The sequence below is a fragment of the Drosophila tropicalis genome, unplaced genomic scaffold (genome assembly GCF_018151085.1).
Source record: "Drosophila tropicalis isolate 14030-0801.00 unplaced genomic scaffold, ASM1815108v1 contig_878, whole genome shotgun sequence".
Lineage (NCBI taxonomy): Eukaryota > Metazoa > Arthropoda > Insecta > Diptera > Drosophilidae > Drosophila > Drosophila tropicalis.
In genome coordinates this window covers 8,467,634-8,489,029 of record NW_027173374.1, presented here as the reverse complement: position 1 = coordinate 8,489,029, position 21,396 = coordinate 8,467,634, and the positions used below count along the sequence as shown (strand labels likewise).

At 39.6% G+C, this 21,396-nt stretch overlaps 2 protein-coding genes across 2 annotated transcripts in view; one reads left to right on the top strand and one right to left on the bottom strand.

The window, feature by feature from the left end:
- Window positions 1-21,396, bottom strand: part of ems (empty spiracles) — a 75,845-nt gene that overhangs the window by 28,786 nt on the left and 25,663 nt on the right.
- E5 (empty spiracles homeobox protein E5) lies at window positions 88-7,157 on the top strand. Its single transcript, XM_068300454.1, has 4 exons — window positions 88-710; window positions 769-1,551; window positions 6,026-6,183; window positions 6,565-7,157. Exons 1-4 carry the CDS (start codon window positions 647-649, stop codon window positions 7,081-7,083), a joined length of 1,524 nt encoding a protein of 507 aa, XP_068156555.1. The 5' UTR covers window positions 88-646; the 3' UTR covers window positions 7,084-7,157.

Genomic DNA, 21,396 nt, shown 5'->3' with positions numbered 1-21,396 from the left:
GTGGACAAGAAATTGAAACAGACTTTTGGTATTGTGACTTGATTGTGTGCCCGACACTCGAGCGACGGCCACGCGACGCTGTACAGAGAAAACGATTTGCCGACGCCCCCACAGGAACAAGATACTGAAGAGTTCTAGATACTAGGAGCAGGGCGGGGTTAGGGGGCAGCAACTGGACTGCTGCTGCTGCTGCTCGACAATTAGACGCCTTTAGCCGCTCCATAATACTAATGGCGTTGACAGTGCTCATCAACGCGGCAACCGCAATCGACGTCAAGCAAACTGCTGCTGACAATTGTCTATTGAAGCGATACGGTTACGCTTGGCCAGCGACGGGAATCAACACCGTCACCGTTCACGTTATTCTTGTTGTTGTGCTCCAGTTTATCAATGTCAACGACGGGATGCCAATCGCTGATGCATTAAAGTCAATTCCGGACGTGTGTGTGTGCGTTCGTGTGCGTCTGTGTATATGTATATGCATTTCATCATTGATCACTGACCATTTATATCGGCGGTTATTGTGTGCATTGTTTGTTTTTTTCAATTAACCCCCTCACAAACTACAAAATACGAAAAACCAAAAAAAAAAAAAAGAAACAAAAAGAAAAACTCTCCAAAACGAATTCGCTTAGTTTGGTGCCAAATGGTCACGTGCGGCCGTCAAACGTTCAGTATGCTGCCAATGGCGCCGACGAATCCTTTTTGTGGTAGCTGGCGCTGCTGTTCCAGTAAGCAACGCCTCAGCAGCAGCAGCGGCGGCGGCAGTGGCAGCATCAGCGGTGGCGGCGGTTTCATTATCCACGTCCACAACATCTTCATCTACAACCACCAGCAGCAAGCCCAAATTGGCATTTAGCATTGATTCCATAGTCGGTGAATCCTCGACAAAGTCATCTCCGCTGAGAGTCAGTGTGATTGCCTCTCCACAGCGTAGCGAGAGCCCTTCATCACCCACATGTGCCACAAGATCGCCGCGTGGTTTTCTCTATTGTCGGCGCAGAGAGTCTCTGGATCGTTCACGGAGTCCACCACGTTCGCCACACAGTCGTTCTCGATCGCCGACGTCTCCCTCGCGAAATAATGCTCCTAATCCCGTCCTTCCTGGTCTAATCCGTCCACTACCGTTGCCGGCACCGGCAAGCTTAGCTTTAATCACTCAATCCCAGGCCAGTACATCACCCACAACGATTAGACCTACAACTGGACCGACTGGTGCACCACCACAAGGAGCCCCGCCGACGGGACCCCCTCCACCACCATTTCTGGCTGCTCAATTTCAAATGGCCGCCGCCCTGGCGCACCATCACCAACAGCAGCAGCAACAACAACAGCAGCATTCTCATCCATCCGTGCCAACAGGACCACCACTTGGTCCACCTCCGCATTTGCCACCTGGCCACTCACTTATGTTTCCCGGCCATCCAGCGCATCCGCCACCGCATGGCCATCATCCATTTGGGAGTGCTCCTCATCTGATACGTGATAGTTATCCCTTATATCCATGGCTACTAAGTCGTCATGGACGCATATTTCCACGGTTCCCGGGAAGTAAGTAATCCCTAAAAACTTTTCTAAAAGTCTAAAGTTTGCCTATATATCGTTTAATATATTGATCCACTGAAGATTCCTCATTTGGTAAAAGCATTTTATATAACACTTTAGATATGCATCGCCAATCCTAGGACATTTTCTAGAATTTGTCACAGAACATCAGTTAACCTAAGGACAGTTTTGCAATAGTCAGTTTTCAGTACCTTCTTTTGAAGGCAAGCTACAATAATATTTATACATTTTTCAAAGATTGTTGAACAATTAAACCACACCTAGAGATGCATATTCATTTCGAATTCTCTAGACCTAACCCCAATCAAGCAATTAGCCTTTTAACGTACTTGTTTTTAGCTGACGTTTTCCCCTTTTCTATATAATTAAACGTAAATAAGTAAATGGCAAACATTTATTACAAGTTAATTAGACGTCTATCAGACTCATCATCATCATTATCAGCAGCAGCAGCTACAGCGAACAGCGGCCATGTCCATCCAGTTCCAATTCTAGAGTTAAACCTAACCCAAAAGCAGAAAGCAGAGACCAAACCCATTTTGATAACTATTTCCAAACAAATTACATTTTAATTAAATTGTTTAAACAACATTACACACATCGTTAGGTCAAGCAGCGTACCTAAATGGCCATCCAAGTATATATATAATACATATGTATGCATCTCTCTCTTTCTCTGGGTGAAAATGTGTGTGTGTGTGTGGACTAAAAAATTACCATTAATGGCCGACAGACGGCGCCAGTTGTTGGGCTCATGCGGCGTATGTGTAACACACACACACAGGCTCAAAGTGCAACGAATGAAATGTTAATGCGTTTTTAATTGAGGTTTTTGGGGCATCCAAGCAAAGAAAAACAAACCAAACCCATGGGCTCTCTTTTGGCCCATCCAGAACGTGTTCCCAAAACCACAAAACATGCATCAGAAAACAAGAAGGAATGAAAAAACGTTGTCATTTATTATTGTTTAACCTTTTTTTCATATGCGTATGCTGCTCTTATAATTACAATTTGAATTTTCATGGCGCAGCATTCTCCACAGTTGCCGGTTTAAGTACGAAGAGGTTCACAAATAATTTTCGGCACACTCACACGCCTTTCACCTGCCTCTGAATCTACCTTCGCCTTCGACTTATACTTTGTCTCCGACTTTCTGACTGGGCCCTCAGAGCTGTGCTTCTGCTTTTTTTTGCTTCTACTTTCAACGTGGCCCGTTACGCCTTAATTATGTTGCATGGCTGTTTCATTATAAAACAGGCGGAGTTTCATTTTCAGTTGTTATTTTTGTGTTTTCCTCTCTCTCTCTCTCACTGTAATTTTCGCTTGATTTATGAACGTGAAATGTCAATGTTTCGCATAACGATTTCATTAATTGTAAGTGTTTTTCGTTTGTAACTCGTGCGAGTAATTTCTCAGTGCGGGAAAAGGCCGGCGAGAACAAGGTTCGGTGGAGCAGACAAAAAGGACCAGAGGATGGTTTAACCATCATAACGATGGAGCGTCAACAGCTCAATTGGAGTGACAGCTTGTAACTAGTTAATGAATAGGGACCCAGTAGTTATTTAGTTAAGAATTTAATGTGTAGATTATTGATCGGGGGAAAAGATATACTACTTCTATTGAATGTTTTTGGATAGCAATTATTTTGAGTCCTTTTGTGGTAGAAATTCAAGCCTGTTAACTGCGTTCTCAAACAGATCATTTTACATGATAAAAACTCGAGTTGAAAAGTTCATAAACGACGATAAATTAACAATTATTAAGATCTGAAAGTTTTAGCTAAATATACTACACGCTTTGCGGATTTCTCGATTCATTTTTCACTAGTGAATTCTCTAACCGATTCAATGATGTTCGGTTAAGTTAACCTTAGACTGAGTTAAGGTTCTTGATTGATTTTTACTGTATAAATAATACATTTCTTTGCTATTCTTTTGGAAAAACATTTACAATCGTCCTACAAGGTGTGCCAATTACAAAATCAATATTGACATAACAAAATTGAACTGCAAATGTAAAGGGCGACAGGAGGATAACAGGATATGTGGGCTCAGGGTTTTTAGTTTTACCCACAACAATGTAGAAGCTTAGCCAATATAAACAGCTTAAAGATTCGGTCAAAGATATCTTGTTAGCAATTGCAAAAGCAACAGCAGTAGCAGTAGCAAGAAATAACAAAAAACAATCGAGTAAACAAGCAAACAATGAAACTGACTGAGAGAACTTGTCAATTTGACACTTCATAAATGCAACCTAGACCCATTGATGGTTCACAAACGCATAAATGTGTCGTCCGTCCCGTCCTGGTAGAGCATCTGTGTATGTGCTGCTCCTGACAGATGCTACAAAATGCATGTGCCTAGTGCCCACTATTGAGTCTATCGGGCCGCGCTGCGTGCGTGCTTAGTTTTTGCTATGAACTTGACAAACAATTGCTGTTGATGTTGTTGCTGCTGTTGTACACGGGCCCTCTCCCTCTCTCTGATCCAGTTTTGTTTTTTGTTCTATGTGAACCCTCGGCGATTTCTTGACATTTGTTACATTTGACAGCTAACAATGTAGCGACAAGATGCACGTTGTTGCTCCAGCTACTTAATTATTTTTTCATAGACTTTACTGTGCACGGATGCATTCGCATCTATCAATGAAGTTTGCTCGTTTTTTGTGCTGTCTTCCATATATTTTTTGTGTGTGTGTGTGTATTTTTTTTATATTTATTTTTATAGGAGCCGGCTTAAAAGAAACCGCCGTGCGAAAATACGCGCAATTGACAATTAATTGATGTGTCCGCTCGGCTGCCATATATTCCTGTATAGTTGTAGTTGTTATTGCAGTTGGCCGAGCCTCTGGCTCTGAGCTCTTTTTGGCTCACACCCTTGTCAGCTGTCATTGTTTTTTATATTTTCGTAGATGATTGAAGTGCCACTGACTCTGCGTCTGTGGCTCTGTCCCATCGATCGTTGGGCCTTTTTTTTTTTTTTGTCTGCCTTATTATTTATCACTTATGTGCAATTGTATTTGCTCACTGTTTGTTTTGTTATCTCTCGGTTTTTTGTCAGTGGCTTAATTTTTATGCTCTCATGATTTTTTCCTTATTAATTTATTATATTGCCCACTCGCCAAAGCCATTGCCTAGGACATTGACACTTTAGATGCATAGATTGATGATAACGAGGAAGAATCTGCCAATATTTTGGAACAGGGGCAGGAACAGGGGTAGGGCAGACTTGTGGGGTGGTTTTTATAAAAATCAAGCAAGGATACCGAATAGGGATTAAGTTAAAGAGACAAAACAATAATGCCAAATGGGATTGAGATATTATTTTCAACAAAATTATCATCTTAATTGGACTATTTTTATTTTTTTACGGAATCGCTTGAACTTTGATCAAATTCATAAGCAAATTGTTATTCACATTGAATATTTTAATATACCCTTTAAAGTGCATGTGAATAGGGTATACAAAATATCATCTCGGGTAGATCATGAACAGTAACAAGCTACTGTGCGAATTGCCTGTAGACTGCAGCTTCTTGCTCCACATCAATATTCAAATTGTGGCTCAATTGAAAATTTGTTAACTCTCTGAAGCGCGTCATGTGGTCTTTCGGGCAGAGAGGGAGAGGTTTGGAATGAATATTATGGCGATGTGGATGGGGATGCGCTCCACTTCTCAGCTATTGCAATCCCAAAATCGTGATAAACGTCAAAATATCACGTTGTGCAGGCGCTGAAAAAGAACAATGGGAACCTGACTGAGGTCTGGTCGCGCGCTCCTTGGCGGCTTTTAGCAGCGCTAAAGTGTTCAACTTGGCGTCCGTATTCCACAGTCGGGCCCCCAAACGAGCCTGGACGCTTCTGCTGCTTCTCTTCGAGCAATTGTTTCGCTTATCAGCGATGTTAGGACATGGCAGACACACAGCGCCGACAGCGGCACGATCCAGAAGCTTCTTTGTTTTACTGGGCCATGTCTGGAAATTTGTTTATTGTTTTGTAATGAGTTGCTGTTATGTTTTTGTTTCTGCGCCGGCATCTTTGCAATGGCATTCGCGGAAATCCAAGACGCCTAATTGGCAGGAGTCGTTGAGAGGTCACCACCACCAGCATCGACGATGGCCTGCCTGCATGTATTGCTTGCTAAAAATGATGATGGCGGTGTTGGGTGTTAATTGTGATAACCAAATTACACTTATAAAAATATGTCAGTCACGGCGAATCGGCCATTGGCGGTAGTCAAGTTGGCAGCCATATTTGAGAAATTCTTCAGCCGGTCAAGTAGTGCTTGGGTCATTTCATGCTTCAGAGAACACAGAAGAGAAACCATTCCACATTTGTGTTGTCGTTGTTGAGTTGTAAGAAAACATTTCAACAAGAAATTACTAATTTAACACAAAATTACTTTCTTCTTCCTACTGCTTTTCTCACATCATAATTTACCGTGTCATCATTCGTGTGCAGATTTCCTTTTTCAACCATTTCGTAAGCCGAAACGAGTGCGTACCGCTTTCTCGCCAACGCAGCTGCTTAAGCTGGAGCATGCCTTCGAGGGTAATCATTATGTGGTTGGAGCCGAACGCAAGCAGCTGGCCCAGGGATTGAGCCTGACCGAGACCCAGGTGAGTTAAGATGCCTCCCACCGGAGAGAGAGAGAGACAACCCTTTTGCTAGAATGCGCATCAAATTCAATTGGAGACAAGCCACCCTCTGGACAAGAAAACAGAAACTTAAGGTTAAGTGATTGCATGTCAACTGGTCGTTAGGCACAAATGTACCGGGAGTTACCGAGACTTATTAGTGGAAGAGGAAGGATGGAGGTGAGGTGGTGGTGTTGTAACACCAAACCCTCCTCGGGGCATAGTTGAGACGCAGGCAAATAGAATTAAAAGACTCGTTAAATTTATTTACGAGCAAAGCAAAAGAAAGGGTTGAGCACTGCTATCTCCCCTGTTCTTACCCCCATTAAACATTGTTTATGCACTTCTCACCCCTGTGGACAGGTTAAAGTCTGGTTCCAAAATCGACGCACTAAGCACAAGCGAATGCAACAAGAGGGCGGAGATGGCAGCGATACAAAGAGCAACAAGGGCAGTTCCTCAGGCGGTGGCGGTGGCAGTGGCGACGGCGAAGATGAAGCCAAAAACGATGGCTCCCAGCACAGCTACGATGATGCCGAAGAAGTCGACGATGACGACGACATCGAGGATGATGATGAAGATGAGGTGATTGATATGGAGGATTATGGCAGTGACATGGATACCGAGGAGCATCAGCGATTGCGCGAGCAATTCCAACAGCAATTGGCCCAACATCAGCAGCAATTGCTGCAACAGCATGGCGAGGCAACTGCAACACTGACACCCCAGCAACAGCAACAGTTGCTGCAACAACATCAGCAACACTTTCATCAGCACCAACAGCAGCAGCAGCAACATTTTATGCAACAACAGCAGCAACTTTATCTAAGGGAAAAGGAACGAGAAAGAGAACGCGAACGAGAGCGAGAACGAGAAAAATAGTTCAACTGCAGCTACTTATTTAGTATTTGCTAATTTGTGTTCCTTTCTTTCTTATATTTTTTGTAAATTATTTGAAAACTGTATAAATTAATTTTAAATTGTTTAAATCTTATTGCATACAACTATGATAATTAAAAACAACAAAAATGGTAAAGAGTAAGCAAGTAAAAACTACCAAATTTTCTAGGAAAAGTTCGATTAAAACGTTTAAGGGCAAAGAGTTCATGAATCATCCGTTGAAATCCATCAGCAGACTAAATAAATAACCGTTTATTTTTTTTGCAGCAATTTTCCAAAAATAAAATATTTGAACTCTCACTTTGTATATCGATCGAAATAGAGCTGCCAACCGGCATTCACTCAACAGCCAATTGAAGAAATAAATTTGCTAACAAGTTTCCTTTATTGAGTTGTTGTTGATGTCGGTCCCGAGCCCCGTCCTAAAACCTTTCAGTCATTCCAAATCCCTTAACATATCAGCACGAACTCTTTTAGCCAACCTTAGCATGTTATATGCTAAATGGTGACTGTAAAAATGCAATCAACAATTCCGAATTACGGTCTCATAAAGCGGCCAAAAAATAAATGTCATTCAATAACTAACAGTCGAAATTGATTGGTTGGTTATACAGATTCATACGAAATTGATATTAAAAATGCAAACGATTACCAATAAACATTTCTCATCCTACCTTAAAATTAGAATTCCCCCCTGGGGACGGTCACCAGAAGTAGCAACGACTCAACCCAAAACTAATAGGCCCAGCAATTTGGCTTCATTTGGGCCGTAACGTAAAATAAACCAAAAAATATAAATAAATATATGTATGTGAGTGTATAAAATAAAGGGAAAGAGTTTTTAGAGCCGCTGCGCCCGGCAGCAGTCTGGAAAATACAATATAAATAAATTTTTGTCGATGGATGGTAACAAAAATAAAAAAAAAAATATAAACGAACGCTCCAAAAGGTTCAAGGTAATTGCCGTTGTCAAAGCAGCGCAACGAAAAGTGGGCGTGTCCCGTGAAAAACTTGGCCAACAATTTATGGGCCACTTGAATACAAGCAAAGGGTGTTGAGGTTGCACGCGAGCAATCACCAGAACTGGGTGGTGTGGCCAGTCAAGTGGGACTTCAGGAGCCAGGAAAGGAGAGAGAGAATGTGTCTGAATATTCCTCGTATTTTGCATAAACGATGTGAGAATTACTTAATTGCAAATGGGGGAATGGATGGCATGGTCGATAGGTGTGGGTGGCCTGAAATTTATGAGCGTATGAGTTCAGACAATGAAGTTGTCTATTGGAGGTAGATAGATGGTGGTGAATATGAACGGCTGAAAGGTGCTTCTACTCCTGATTTGCCTTCACGTCAATCCTTTTGCTTTCACTCGGATAGTAGAACATATTAGCAAATATGTAACTATTAGATAGTAAATAAGTTGGTACTGCCAACCAAAATGGGGGCTAGCATGAACAGTTTTTAAGCCATAGAACATGAGTGTAAATATTAGACTTTTTCGCAGTGCTTTTGCACCACAGTGCACAAGACGTTTGTTATTGGCGTGTATGTGTGTGTGTGCCAACGACGACTTTGAAAACAAATTTGCACAAATGAGAGGGAAATGGCTTTCGGCCAAGTCAACAAGCTAAAACCATCAATGGGCCCGTACTACACCGAAACACTTGAAGCATATTAAGGGCGTCATTAGTGCAGCTGGCAGAGCAAATTTGACAGCCAAGACAACGGACAAGCTTGACGCCTGATGGCCCTGACAGTTGCTGCAGTGCAGCTAAGCAAATGTGAACGTGCCGTTCAGGGCGTAGGCGTGGGCCGCTCTGTTGACTCTTTGGCTCAACTATTTAGTGGCAATTTGTATGGGCAGCAAATAGAAAATTTTTGCCAAATGGCAACCGAATAGCAGTTTAAGCTTAATTTGGCGCCTTTGATGAGCCACACGGCTTACATAGACACCCGTTGACCGGCGACAACGTGGGCGGTCGATTAACCAAACGACTGGATATAGCTTTTTCATATGACTATATTCACTGCTCCTATATGTATACATCTATGATTCAGCTATGCAATCGTTGCATAGACCATAAATCAGAGTTGAGAAAACTCTTGTGGCGCCATAAATTTAAATGAAATAAAACCAAAGTCTGGAAGAGTCCATCGTCGGAGGCGTCAATTGGCAAATTGGTTTCCATGTCAGCCAAGAGGAAAAGTTAATTTTCTGGCGCCATAAATAACACATACATATGTATATTGACTGCACCTAAAATGAAATGCATTGCCAGAGAGAAAGATCTCTCGCTCCCTGTCTCTCTGTTGACCATGTCCTGAGGTGTGCTCGGAACAGGTGAAGACCGCCTATTGCAGTATTCCTAATTCACTGTTGATATGTTTGAGTGTAAGTCGGGTTTCAGTGGTTTGTGTATTTTTAATGCCTTTTTAATTGGAATCTACATAAGGAACCTATTGACGCACGAGCTATATTTCGCAATTACGTAATTGCAATTTAATGATCTTAAAATGCTCAAAACAAACAACCCATGGAAATTCATGCAAGTCAATCACCGATTTGGTCATACTCTTTAATATTATTCTATTTATTGACTACTTATATCTTTTTTGAATGTCAGAACTTCAAATTATCTTAAATTGTGTGAATCTGGGAATAGAATTTTGTTCATTAATTAAAATCATTTAACTTTCTAATTTTATATAGATTTCTATTGCAAGTCTTAGGTAGATAGAAGAGTTTTGCAATCTAAATAATAGTAGTCATAGTTCAGATTTCGGTATTTACTCCGGAAACTTAACTTAAAAATCTCCAATCGTTGTATCTTGCCTTTGTTATTCTTAACTTATAGTTTTTGCATTATTACACAGACATATATAAATTTTCTCATTTAGTAATACTGACTAAAAAATATGAATCCCTTCGGGCCTTTTCTAGTCCAAGTTACTCTCTACTGGCCTATGAGTTATTGGTTGTCAAATGAAAACTGATGTACGCCCCTTATGAAATTTATGGCGTTGTTGTCTAAATGAAACATTTAATTAATTGACAATTAAGTTAAAGTGGCAATTGCATTTGCAATTAATTGCATCTAACAACAAATTGTTGCTGTTATGGTTGTTGTTGCAATTGACAATATTTCCATAGCAATTTATTAGTTAATCTTAGTTAGCTATTGAAACAGTTTCGTTTCGCTTTTCAGTTAAGTGTGAAATTTATGCAATTTAGTTTAGATGCATGGAAAATTAACATTAATTAAGCATGAATTGTTCAAAAGTTAATTTCAGTTTGGCTTACACGCCAACAACAAATTCAATTTAATGCATTTCGGTTGTGGTTGTTGTTTTGAAAACTCATTTTTCGGGAAATTAATGAGCGCTCATTTGGCGCACTTGCCAGCAAAACAGCCACGCCCACAATGAGCACGCAAGGGCGAACTGGGCAATGAAGCTTTCATTGTTGTTGTTGTTGTTTCGTTTATATGTATGGTAGAATCGGTCTTAGGTATATTTATAAATTAATGGGCTCAAGATGAATGGCAAGCGATTTATATTAAAATACGCTTTTTAAAAAGAAATCGGGGCGCCGGGACTCGTTCTACTTTCCATGAGGAGAGACAGTCAAATGATGATCCCAAGTGGGTGTGACCATTCCAGACTGAGGCATATATAATGTGATTTCCTTCAAATGGTTTTGGTTTTCGTATTTTTCAACCTTTCAAGGGTGTGGCATTTGGAGCAGCTTTTTTGTTTTTGAAACAAATTGAAATTTCGTTTGACTCATAATGATGATGCTCATGATGAGTGCTAGAGAAGGGGTAACAAAATATAAATCATATCTCTTTTCAGTAAACGAACCGGTAAATTGGCCAAAAACCATGACATTTTCTACAGGTGCAGCCCCACATGAGTTCCCCCCGCAATTTTCTTGAAGCCATAATAAGCCCAAAATGTGTTAATTAACTGCTCATTGTGCCAGCTGTGTTTGTTGTCGCTTTTGTTGCTGCGATTTCGGTTGAGCAAATGGCATTCACATCAACCAGCTTGGCACCTGGTTGCCAGTTACTGATTTCAATTCCGATACCCTCTGTCTGCCCCCACCCAATCCACCTCCGCCGCAAGTGTACCATGAAACTTATGCTACCCCATAATTTAGACCATTGTCAGCGGCAAAACTTCTACCAACTTCGGTTGCAGGCCGCACCCACTAATTATTTTAAAGTAGTTGGCCAACGCGACGTTGCCTTTTCAGCATTTTCCGAACAATTTGCCAGATTTATTGACTGAGCTACAAAAACTTTTAGTCCTCCCCTCTGCCCCTATTACCCTCTTCCCCCTCTTTATCATAGTGCAACTCCCGCAGTGCCTCATGCAATTGCCCATAACATATTGACTGCTAGTTGAAAAGGTTTTAATGCCAATAACAACGATGTTGTCGGCAAATCCAAAGCCAATAAGCCTTTCAAATTTGGCTTACGTTAAAAGGGGCGTGGCCCAGGCTCCCACATTGTAGGGATTATTGATTTTAATAATTCTAAGTTATCTTGAGAAGAGCCGAGGCCAAAGGTTAATTAATTAATTGGCTAGCCAAGTGCTGCTCCAAAGGTTGGTACAGATGACATGGAGAAGGAGCTGGAAAAACTCCATTTTTTTATAGGAGCCGGTTCCTCTGCCTTTCAGCAAAACCTGTGCAAATAAACTTAAGTAAATTAACTTCTGGTTACATTAATTTATGCACCATGATTAATTACCTACCCAAAAAAAAAAAAAAAAGCCAACAATAATAAAAACTGCCTGCCTGGCTGTTTGGCCTCGAACTAAGACCGAGACTGACCAGTGGCCACTGGACTGCACGTCAGCCGGCGGCCTGTCAGCGTTGCCTGCTACCGGGAGGCAAGTTCCAAACGAAGACCAAGACATCTTGACTGCCACAACTCAAACACAAAGCTTGCTTCGCTTCGTTGGTGCAATTTTGCACGCATTTTTGACTCAGTACAGCTGCCTCAACCAGTTGGAAGAGAAAACGCCATTGGTCATTTACCGGCCAACAACAACAACAGGAACAACAACAGCAACAGCGCCGGCCATTAAAATGACATAGAGCCACAGATGAAGCACGCAGACAGAGCATATGGAATCCATTGTGGAGACTAGACTAGCAGCTATCAGCGGGTAGATGGAGGGGATAGGTGTACAACTAATTCTTGGCATTAGCCACTGCTGTTGGCGCATAATTTTTAACCCAAACACATTGCCCAGATCCAAGTCCAGGTCGTGGTCGTGGTCGTCTATAGGCGCCTTTACTCCTTTCTGTCAGGCATGTGTTAATGCAGCCCCAGCTATTAAATTCAAATTAGCACAAACAGACAAAATTCTAGTAAGGTTGGTCAAATGGATTTGCTTGCATCAAGCAAGTAGGCAACAACTGTTCAAAGGGATCAGCAAAAAGCCATCAAGAAAGTCTATAATATTATAAATATCAGCATTGTTTATTTACTACTTTGTATTAATATACAAAACAATTTTTGCTTTTGAAAGATTTCTGTAAGAGTAAGAGAGTTTCGAGAGGTTTATGATGTGTTTCAAATTGCTTAGATCGGACCAACCAAACCAACTTCTTCACACTTTCTGATTGAACCTGACGATAACATCTAGAGTAATACTAAAACCAGGTTTTAGTCCTTTTACTAAACTTCTGTCCTATTTGTGTGATATAAATGTAATACCTAATAGGTATTTCTTCGTATTTTTGTTTTGTTATACTCAACCAACCAACTTGTTTATCTTAACGCGAATTCTTTAAAACCGACATTCTCTTCGCATCCACCAGTTTCCGAACGTGTTTTTTAACTGCTGGCAAATTTATGTCTCAGCTTAAGAAAAACACTAAATGAGTGCCATGCATTTTTTTTATCGCACGCAGCAGAAGCACCAGCAACACCAACAACAACAACCATATGCTAAGCAACACAACAACTAATTAGACATGTTAAAGAACTTGTTCAGATTGCTTTTGGCCGTTGCTGTTGCTCTTTGCTGTTGTTGGACATTAAAATGGTAACAGGCCAAAAAGTCAGCAAACACATTTAAAAATGCTCAACTTAATTAATTGCGCAGCAAATGCAGATTACGGGGACAAGGGATTGGAATTGGCCAGAAGAAGATGACGATGACGGGCCAAGCCCAAAGCCAATGACTTGATTTTAAATGCCCGATAGGATTCCTCCACATCCCCGATCTGGTCTCCTTTGGGAATCCTAAAGGGTCTGAGGTCTCTCTTTCTTCTTTTGGTGTTCCTTCTACCCGGTTTGTGTGCTTGTGTGTGTGTGCATGTGTGTTGTGGCTTGCGTACGTTTCGCTTTTCATTAAACAAATATCCAAACACTTTTGCCGCTGATGCGGTGACACAGATTAGGTCCCAACTACAAGCAGAACAGGCAGTTCGTTTGAGCCTCCAGACGTTTTCAATTTCATTGCAAAAGGTTCCGGCGACAAAAAGTCTACCCAAGCCTTGTTAATGAACTTTTTGCGCGTGCTGTCCCGGCAAATGGTGAGACATTTTTGACACAAACAAATTTTTGAATTGAAATTTTTGAAATGAAACAAAAACATGATACCAATATTCAAAATTACTGTGATGAGTTCTGACATACTGCTTATGTAGGTTCATTAACTGCATCACGCCCCCAAAATTTTGAACAGCAACAAAAATCAATAATCAATGATTAATTGATCGGGTGAATGCATCAAACATTGTGACGGCAAAATCAAATTATGGCAGCATATAAATTGTGAGCCAATTATGAACAAACAGAAAGGAGAAATATATGTATGTAAAACCAAGAAATTGGTTAACTTTGAAATAGACACCAGACCAACGCACAGACAGACAGATGAAATCCTTCTCGAATTTACAAATTGAACTAATGGGCACGTCATGCACTGGGCTGGCGAAACGCAGTTGTACAACTAATCAAGCTGTTCAGGCTGCCAACTTTGATGCATTTCCCCCAAATTGATGGCCTAGATTGATTGCTTTTCGACCGTGTTCTTTCTGTGAGATGCCCCGACTCTGACATATGCAAAACATCTTGTTGGGAATCATCGGTGATGAGTAAAACAAAAAATAAAACGTAAGTAGATACAACCACAAATGAGCCAAACGAACATACAGACAAATGACTAACAAGAAGGTGAAGAAGTCCGCACGGCAGACAGTCAGTCAGACAGACAGACAGACCTTTCAAATGAGTTACAAAGAGATTAGCCTGAATGTTATTATAAAAACCCAAATAAAGTTGTAAAATCGTATTTCAATTTCAATGTTTTCGGGCCCAACTCTTATTGAACTGCGCTAAATTAACCGCAGGCATTCGGTTCGGTTTCTCTTTGGTATCCAGGGTGTGTGTGTGTGTGTGTACGCTTCTTAGGCAAGGCCAAGGCATTTTGATGAGTATTGATGAGTTTTAATAAATTGCTGATGAGTTAGCCAGCAAAGAAGATACGCACCTTCTATTTATATGTAGAAGTATGCACGTATATGAACAGCCAGCCCGATCTCCTCCAGCCTGAACACCTAACAAGCCTCAACGCCTGCATTGGACAAGAAGTGTGTGTTCATTTACTTTGAGTGATGCGTTTTTGAAAGTGGCGTTGAATTTCTCAACCGTGAAGCGCCATGCAGAGCAGCAGTAATTGAGATGCTGCTGCCCCATGGGAATCGAGTGAGAATCGGGTATCGGTTCAAATACACACTGTACGGAGCACTGGAGTCTGATGTTGTGTGTTGCTTAGCATCGTGTAGCCATTTAATTGCCGCCATTATTAAACTCATTTATCGTGTTTTAATTTTCAACATCGTTCCAACAGATTCAGGTGTCTGGCAATGTAGATGCAGCTTGCCCATAATTAGTATACCAGCTGGCGGCGGGGTTAGAGAGGCAAGAGTTGGTAGAAGCACGGATGCCAAAGAGTTAGAGTAAGCAGCTGGACCATAATTTTGGCGCTGATGCAGCAGTTTACATCATAATTAAGTTGTTTTCCTTAATTAATAAAATTAGTTTTTAATAGAAAGCCATTAGATCTCAGCGCTTCAAGCGATTCGCTTGCATTTTCTTTAATTATATGGCTATCATCAATATCATCAAGATAGAATGGCCCTTTTAATCAAACAGGTTTAGTTTCAAGACTTAAGTCTGATTGGTTTAACCATTTAGAACTAGCCATGGGCAAATCTTTCGATTTTCTTTCTATCTCTCTTAGTCGACACACACCCACTAGTTTGCGGTTAAGAGTCTTTTAGTTAAACCCCCACCTCCATTATTTGGCAACATCTTGTTGTCCCATGTCACACTTTTGAGTTCATCAGAGTCACCAGCGCCGGTTTAACCTGAATTTCCCCTTTTCTATATGTCTTTAAAAGCTAAGCAAGCACAAAACCGAAAAAAAACTGTCGCATAAAGTCGTATAATTAACATAATCATAATCAACAAAGTATAAACATTAAATTGAGGCTAATTACTTTATAACCGACACTCAAACTGGCGAAACATCTGACAATGATGATGAAAACTTGTGTTCACTTGTGTCAAACTCGTTTCAATTACGAAGAATCAACGTTATGGCATACGGGAACGAGAGGGGAGACCACCGGATGAGGCCAAAAGTGCGAGTACGCGACAATTTAACAAGCGAATGAAATTTGGTTTAATTTCTAAATGGAGACTATGATCACGTTTTAAACAAACATATACATACAATGTTAGTGCTGCAATTGTGTGTGCTGTTTTGTGGCATACACTGAACAAAATAATTGATTAAATTTATTTTAAGTCAGCTTTAGTAGTTATACATATATAGACCTAATGTGGTTTTGGATAATAAACACCTTGGTCCATATGTAATTCAAAACTATATACAAATTTTTTACAGTGCATTAAATATTGCAACCGGTATTAGCCGACATACACTTGAATGAAATTTGACCACTGGCAAATAAAAGCAGACAAGTTAACTGTTTAAAATTTTTATGACAAGCTCATGAATCCGTGTGCAATTGTAAATGCGCCATATAATTTACAGATAATTATTATAATTACAGGTTATTTTCAGTTAACATATTTGTTGTTGTTGTTGTTGTTGTTGTTGTTGCCCACTGGCAGCTGTCAAGTTTTGTTTGCCATGGTTGCGGCTGCTGGCAGCCATTGCATATGGCACGCAATTAGCTGGCTCTTTCCTTGCCTTAGCTGCAAAAAATTGTTAATAATCTTTACTTTTTACGCTTTAATTAAACTTGCTTTTCGTAATTAAGCATGAAATTGTTATGTTTAATATGGATTTACTTAATTAGTTGAATCGCAAGCAGTAAAGAAACCGAATCACATTAATTCCCCAAAAAAATGTTTGCCTTGCCCAAACAAAAGACTTAGGCAACGAACTTTGAGTTCAAATCGAAATGTGCATGTTGTAGCAAATAATCAATCAGTTAAATTCTGGCTTAGACTGTTGGTCATGGGATTTCAGTAACTATTATCATTAGGTTTAGCTCTTCAAGTTTTTAAGAACTTTTAAGTTGAAATAATAAAATTGATGTTTTGAGTAAAAAACTAAGTAAGTGGCCACAGAAATATACAGAAACTCGTCCCTAACTTGACGATTGCTTTTAATGTTCATTATTTACTTAAACTTAAGTTTGTTCTACTGTAAAACTTAATTTAAGACATTGGCAATATCTAGAATTTGGCATTGAACAGCAAGGACCATTTTAAAAATGTTGTAATGAGTAACTTTTTACATTTCACCTCATAGCTTCATGGCCAATCATTCTTTGTCGCAATACAAAACAAAAGTGAAATATGTTTACTTTGAAATTTGAGAGTCCGGGCGAAAGATTGAGAGAGAGGGGAAAAGCGTCAGAAACAATCTATGGGCTGGGCATGGAAGGCGATAAAAATCGCTGGCAATTTGTTAAATTTAACGATTTTCAACCAGCCAAACGAAAAACTGTGCCGAAAGTTGAGCAGACGCCTCCCTTCTCATAGCATATTCAACAATTTCGACTGTTTTATGGGCAAATAAATAATTAAAATGATGCGTGGTGTTAAATGCGACCACGTCGTAAGAGAGATTCAACCCTGCCGTCGACAGGAGAACCACACGCCGTGTGGCCATTTCTTTTAAAAAATTTGTCATAAATTTATAGCTTTTGAGGCCGAGTTCAGTAAACCCCAATGGACCTGGACACCGGACGGGGCACGTACTTTTGTCAGAGTCCGAAAGCTTAATTGCTTGTCATGTGGCATACATTTCTGCCTCATCTAAGCGACGTGATCCACAATATGCACAGACCACACAACGTTCTCAGTTCTAATGCTAATTTTATGTCATGTTTCTCACTTCATTTTTTTTGGCAAAAACCCTACAAAATAAATCTTACAACTAGGCCTATTTGATGAGAGGCCCTTAACCGGTTTCCTAGTTCATGGAACAAAATAACCAACAGACAATTAAAAGGCGACCGGTCAGAACATTCATAGGTTACTGCCAGAAAGACCAAAATCAGAGTCAGAGTTAATGAACTACTCTGAAGGCCATTAAACTAATATGCTTTATGACTCTGTTGTCATCCACAAAAATGTCACTTGTTGCAGCTTCTTGTCTTTAAGATCTACAACGATTTTATGGGTGCGTGAGGATCGTAAAAGAAGCGGCAAAAACAAAAGTAGTTGCTTACTTTATCTTAACTAATCTAGAAATGCATCTTCTATTCATACATCTTAAAATGAAAATCGTTATGCCAAATTTCCAAGTAAGTAAAAGTCAGTAAAATATATTTTCATTTTTAAGAATAGTGATTAAATTTGTAACGAATAAGAAAATAAAAATGGGTTGTTTCTTTTTGAAGAATGCCTTATCATTGTATCTGCCCGATGATTTTATGGATAATCTGCAAAGTGAGATCTATGTGTATCAACATTGTCAAAACATCTATTATCTAGCAGTAATGAAAGACTTAACCGAAAATCTTTTGCCACAAATATTCATTATACATAGAAGTATGTATATCTATTAAAGACTTACTTTCAGTCTGTTAAATTATACCGAAGATCAAGGTTGATTTTGCTGTTCTCACACGGATATTTTTCAATTGATTAAGATGATATTCTCTTGGTTATCCAACACATCGAATTCTTGAAAACTGTCATAAGAGCAAGACGCAAATTTTTATGACTTTATTAGTAAGCAAATTATTAGAGTGAAGGGCAAACCAAAGACCCATAAACATTATTGCCTTCCTCTTTGAAATGATTGTATATACATATATGCAGATAGATGTTCGAATATAAATATAAAAGGTCATATCTTTTCCTTTCAACCATATTTTGTTCTGAAGGCAGTGAAGAAGGTATTTTTTGTATTCCCTGTTCTTTTTTTTTTGTTCATAAATAACATTTTATTGGCAACTGGGTTGGGAAATTAATGTGGCCACAGTTGGCAACTTTGGTAATTTATGCAAATAAAACGATCGTAAATTTGGCATTAAAATGGTTATTAAATGATCGTTTATTAACCCCAACCCAGGGAAAAAAGAACCAAACTCAAGTATTTGCCCCTCGCAACATTGTTACGATTTGTAGCAGTTGCATAAATTAAGCGATTAACCGATTCGTCCCTATGTATTGTTAGCTACTTACAAGATTGATCACAATTTATGAGTAAGAGTGTTGTTTATATGCACATGGACACTTATGTGTGTATCTACATCTTTTTGTTTTTGGGGGAAATGTGGATTTTGGATCATTGTTAACCACACACACTTATTGTATAATGTATTAGGTTGACCATTGTGTGTTAATTTGACACATTCCTTGGGAACAGAAAGACAGACAGACAGCAGCAGAAGCAGCAGCGGCAGCACTCAACACTCTTTCAACGACAAACGATCCTTGTTGCTGTCAAAAGTAAGAAATATAACCATATAAAATCATTCCATGTAGTGAAGACAGAGAATGATTTTGGACTCAAAATTCAGCCCGTCTTATGCCCGGCCAATGCTCATCGTCATCATCATCATCGTCGTCGTTGAAGGCGATAGCACCAGCATCAGCACCACCTGAGATCAGGATTAGCAAAATAAATGCGGCAAGAAGTCTCTGAAGAAGGCTGCGATCCCAAGCTGTCGCCACTGAAGTCTTCACTTTATCAGTCAGCGAAATTATCAAAGAATACGAGGGCAAGTTTTACCCATTTTGATTGTTTTTAATTTAAAATCATTTTTACAAAAGCTGAACCCCTTAACTCAATGATAAAGACACTTAAAGACTTTCTACCAGGTTAACCCAAATTATTGCATTCTTTGGAAAGAGTCACCTGCTAAGCATTCACTACATTTATAACTGTTTAAGGGATCTCACACTTCCACACATTTTTAAAATCAGCCTTTCATCATAAGAGAAACCCTTCTCAAGTTGACATTTATATATAGAATGGACCGAAAAACTTTGTTTTTTCCTTAATTCAAGAACAAAGTATACGTGATTAGTAATGGGAGCATGTCGAAACGTATATACCCTTTTTAATACAAATTGAATTATTAAAAAATTTCCCAAAAATTACCTAATGCATTTAAATAGTTCCAAAAATGTTTTCAATCCCAGCAGATTGTCCGTTTTTTACTAATACAAGTTCGAGTGGTTTATTTTTTCAATATTTATGAGGTATGTTTACATTGATTAGTATTTATATTCTTCAGTTCTTCCGTTATTAAAGCCTCAGGAAGTGAAATTCTTTCTCTTTCATTTATTCATTCATTCATTTATTTAGAGATGTCATTTGTGTGCGGTTTCATTCATTGGCATCTACTTTTGTTGATGATGATGACTTAATAATTGAAATTTATCAATATAAATTAAGCAAATCGTCTTTAAATCTAAATGCCACATTAATTACAATGTCTTGGAGTTAAGAGAGGGGAATGGAAAATGAAAAAACGCCAGTGCCTGACAAATGACCAGGCCATTTATAACAACTACAACCCACTGGCGATGCTTTTGTATCTAGGCTGAAAGAGTTTTGAAGAAAATTTATCAACCAAATAGACAATGACCACACGAAGATCGAGGCAAGACAATGTCACAAATCGGTATAGTAATAAATATCAACAATTTACAACGATCAATTCATAAATTTATTAATGAATTAAGTTATAAGATAATTTACAGTTGATGCGCGGCCTCGGCCCCTGAGTCTGTGACTTACAGACCCGATCCGCAGTCCCCAGTCTTAGTCTCTCAACCTCATCTTCGGCCTTCTCGATTTGCTGTTGCAGCGCCTGCTTGCTGCTGATCGAAATGCAATCTCCTCAAAACAAAATGATGATCACTGATGATCGTTGCAATATATCAACTGCCCAGACATGGAATCGAATTGGGGGCCCAAAGGAGCAGCAACAGCAGCCGCAGCAACGAACAGCCATCGAGCCAAGGCAACATAAAATTCTCAGAATTGGCAAAAGCCAGCAAAAATAAAAAGGAGAGTAGAAGAGAGTTAAAAGCAAAAGAGAAAAAACGAAAATTTAAATGAAGCTGTGGCAGATAGACCTCTGGATTAGGGATGACAACGTGAAGATGTGTCGAATCAGCGAGTAAATATTTTTAACCAATATCAAGGTAGACCTTTAATACGTCGATTGCAAAAACATTTCTTCTGTCTATTAACTTTTGCCACATAATATCATTTGTTCTCTAATTTGATCACGCTGCCGTCTCTATTCTCTATAAAATAACTACATGAAAGGCTACATGATTAGCTGAAACTCCATTGGCTTAGGAGTGGGTCCTCTTATTGCCATTGCATTTCCATAATCGTTATCAAAGGCACACCATCGCCACATTGTTATGGGGGCAGCAACAACACTTTTGCATTTTCCGCTTATAAATTGGAATTTAAAATTAATTAAGTTGTCGTTTTGAGCTTTTATCCAATTTATAACTAATATGACACCGATTATACGAAATATGTTCACTAATTAACGAAGCAAACACCATGCATATACACACATTCCCGCCTAGCATCCACACTTCCTTCTCTGCCACCCTCGCCGCTCTCCTCTTTGGCATCTGCATCTAACTAAACCAGAATCAGTGGATACGACAGTCACAGTCCAAGTTCGAGTTGGTCTCGAGAACTAAACCAAACGGCCAGAGACAAGGTAGACACTGAGGCAACAGTGGAGAAGATCGTCGTCTGCGAGTTCTTCGTGCCCGCGTGCTCGTAATCTGCTCGCTGAAGACGCGT

What these genes read in the sequence shown, in the direction of transcription:
- E5 (XM_068300454.1), top strand. Translation starts at nt 647, where the DNA reads ATGGTCACGTGCGGCCGTCAAACGTTCAGTATGCTGCCAATGGCGCCG. An exon ending in GCCGACGAATCCTTTTTGTG is followed by an intron (nt 711 to 768) that starts GTAGCTGGCGCT and finishes CGGCGGCGGCAG; the next exon opens with TGGCAGCATCAGCGGTGGCG. An exon ending in ATTTCCACGGTTCCCGGGAA is followed by an intron (nt 1,552 to 6,025) that starts GTAAGTAATCCC and finishes ATTCGTGTGCAG; the next exon opens with ATTTCCTTTTTCAACCATTT.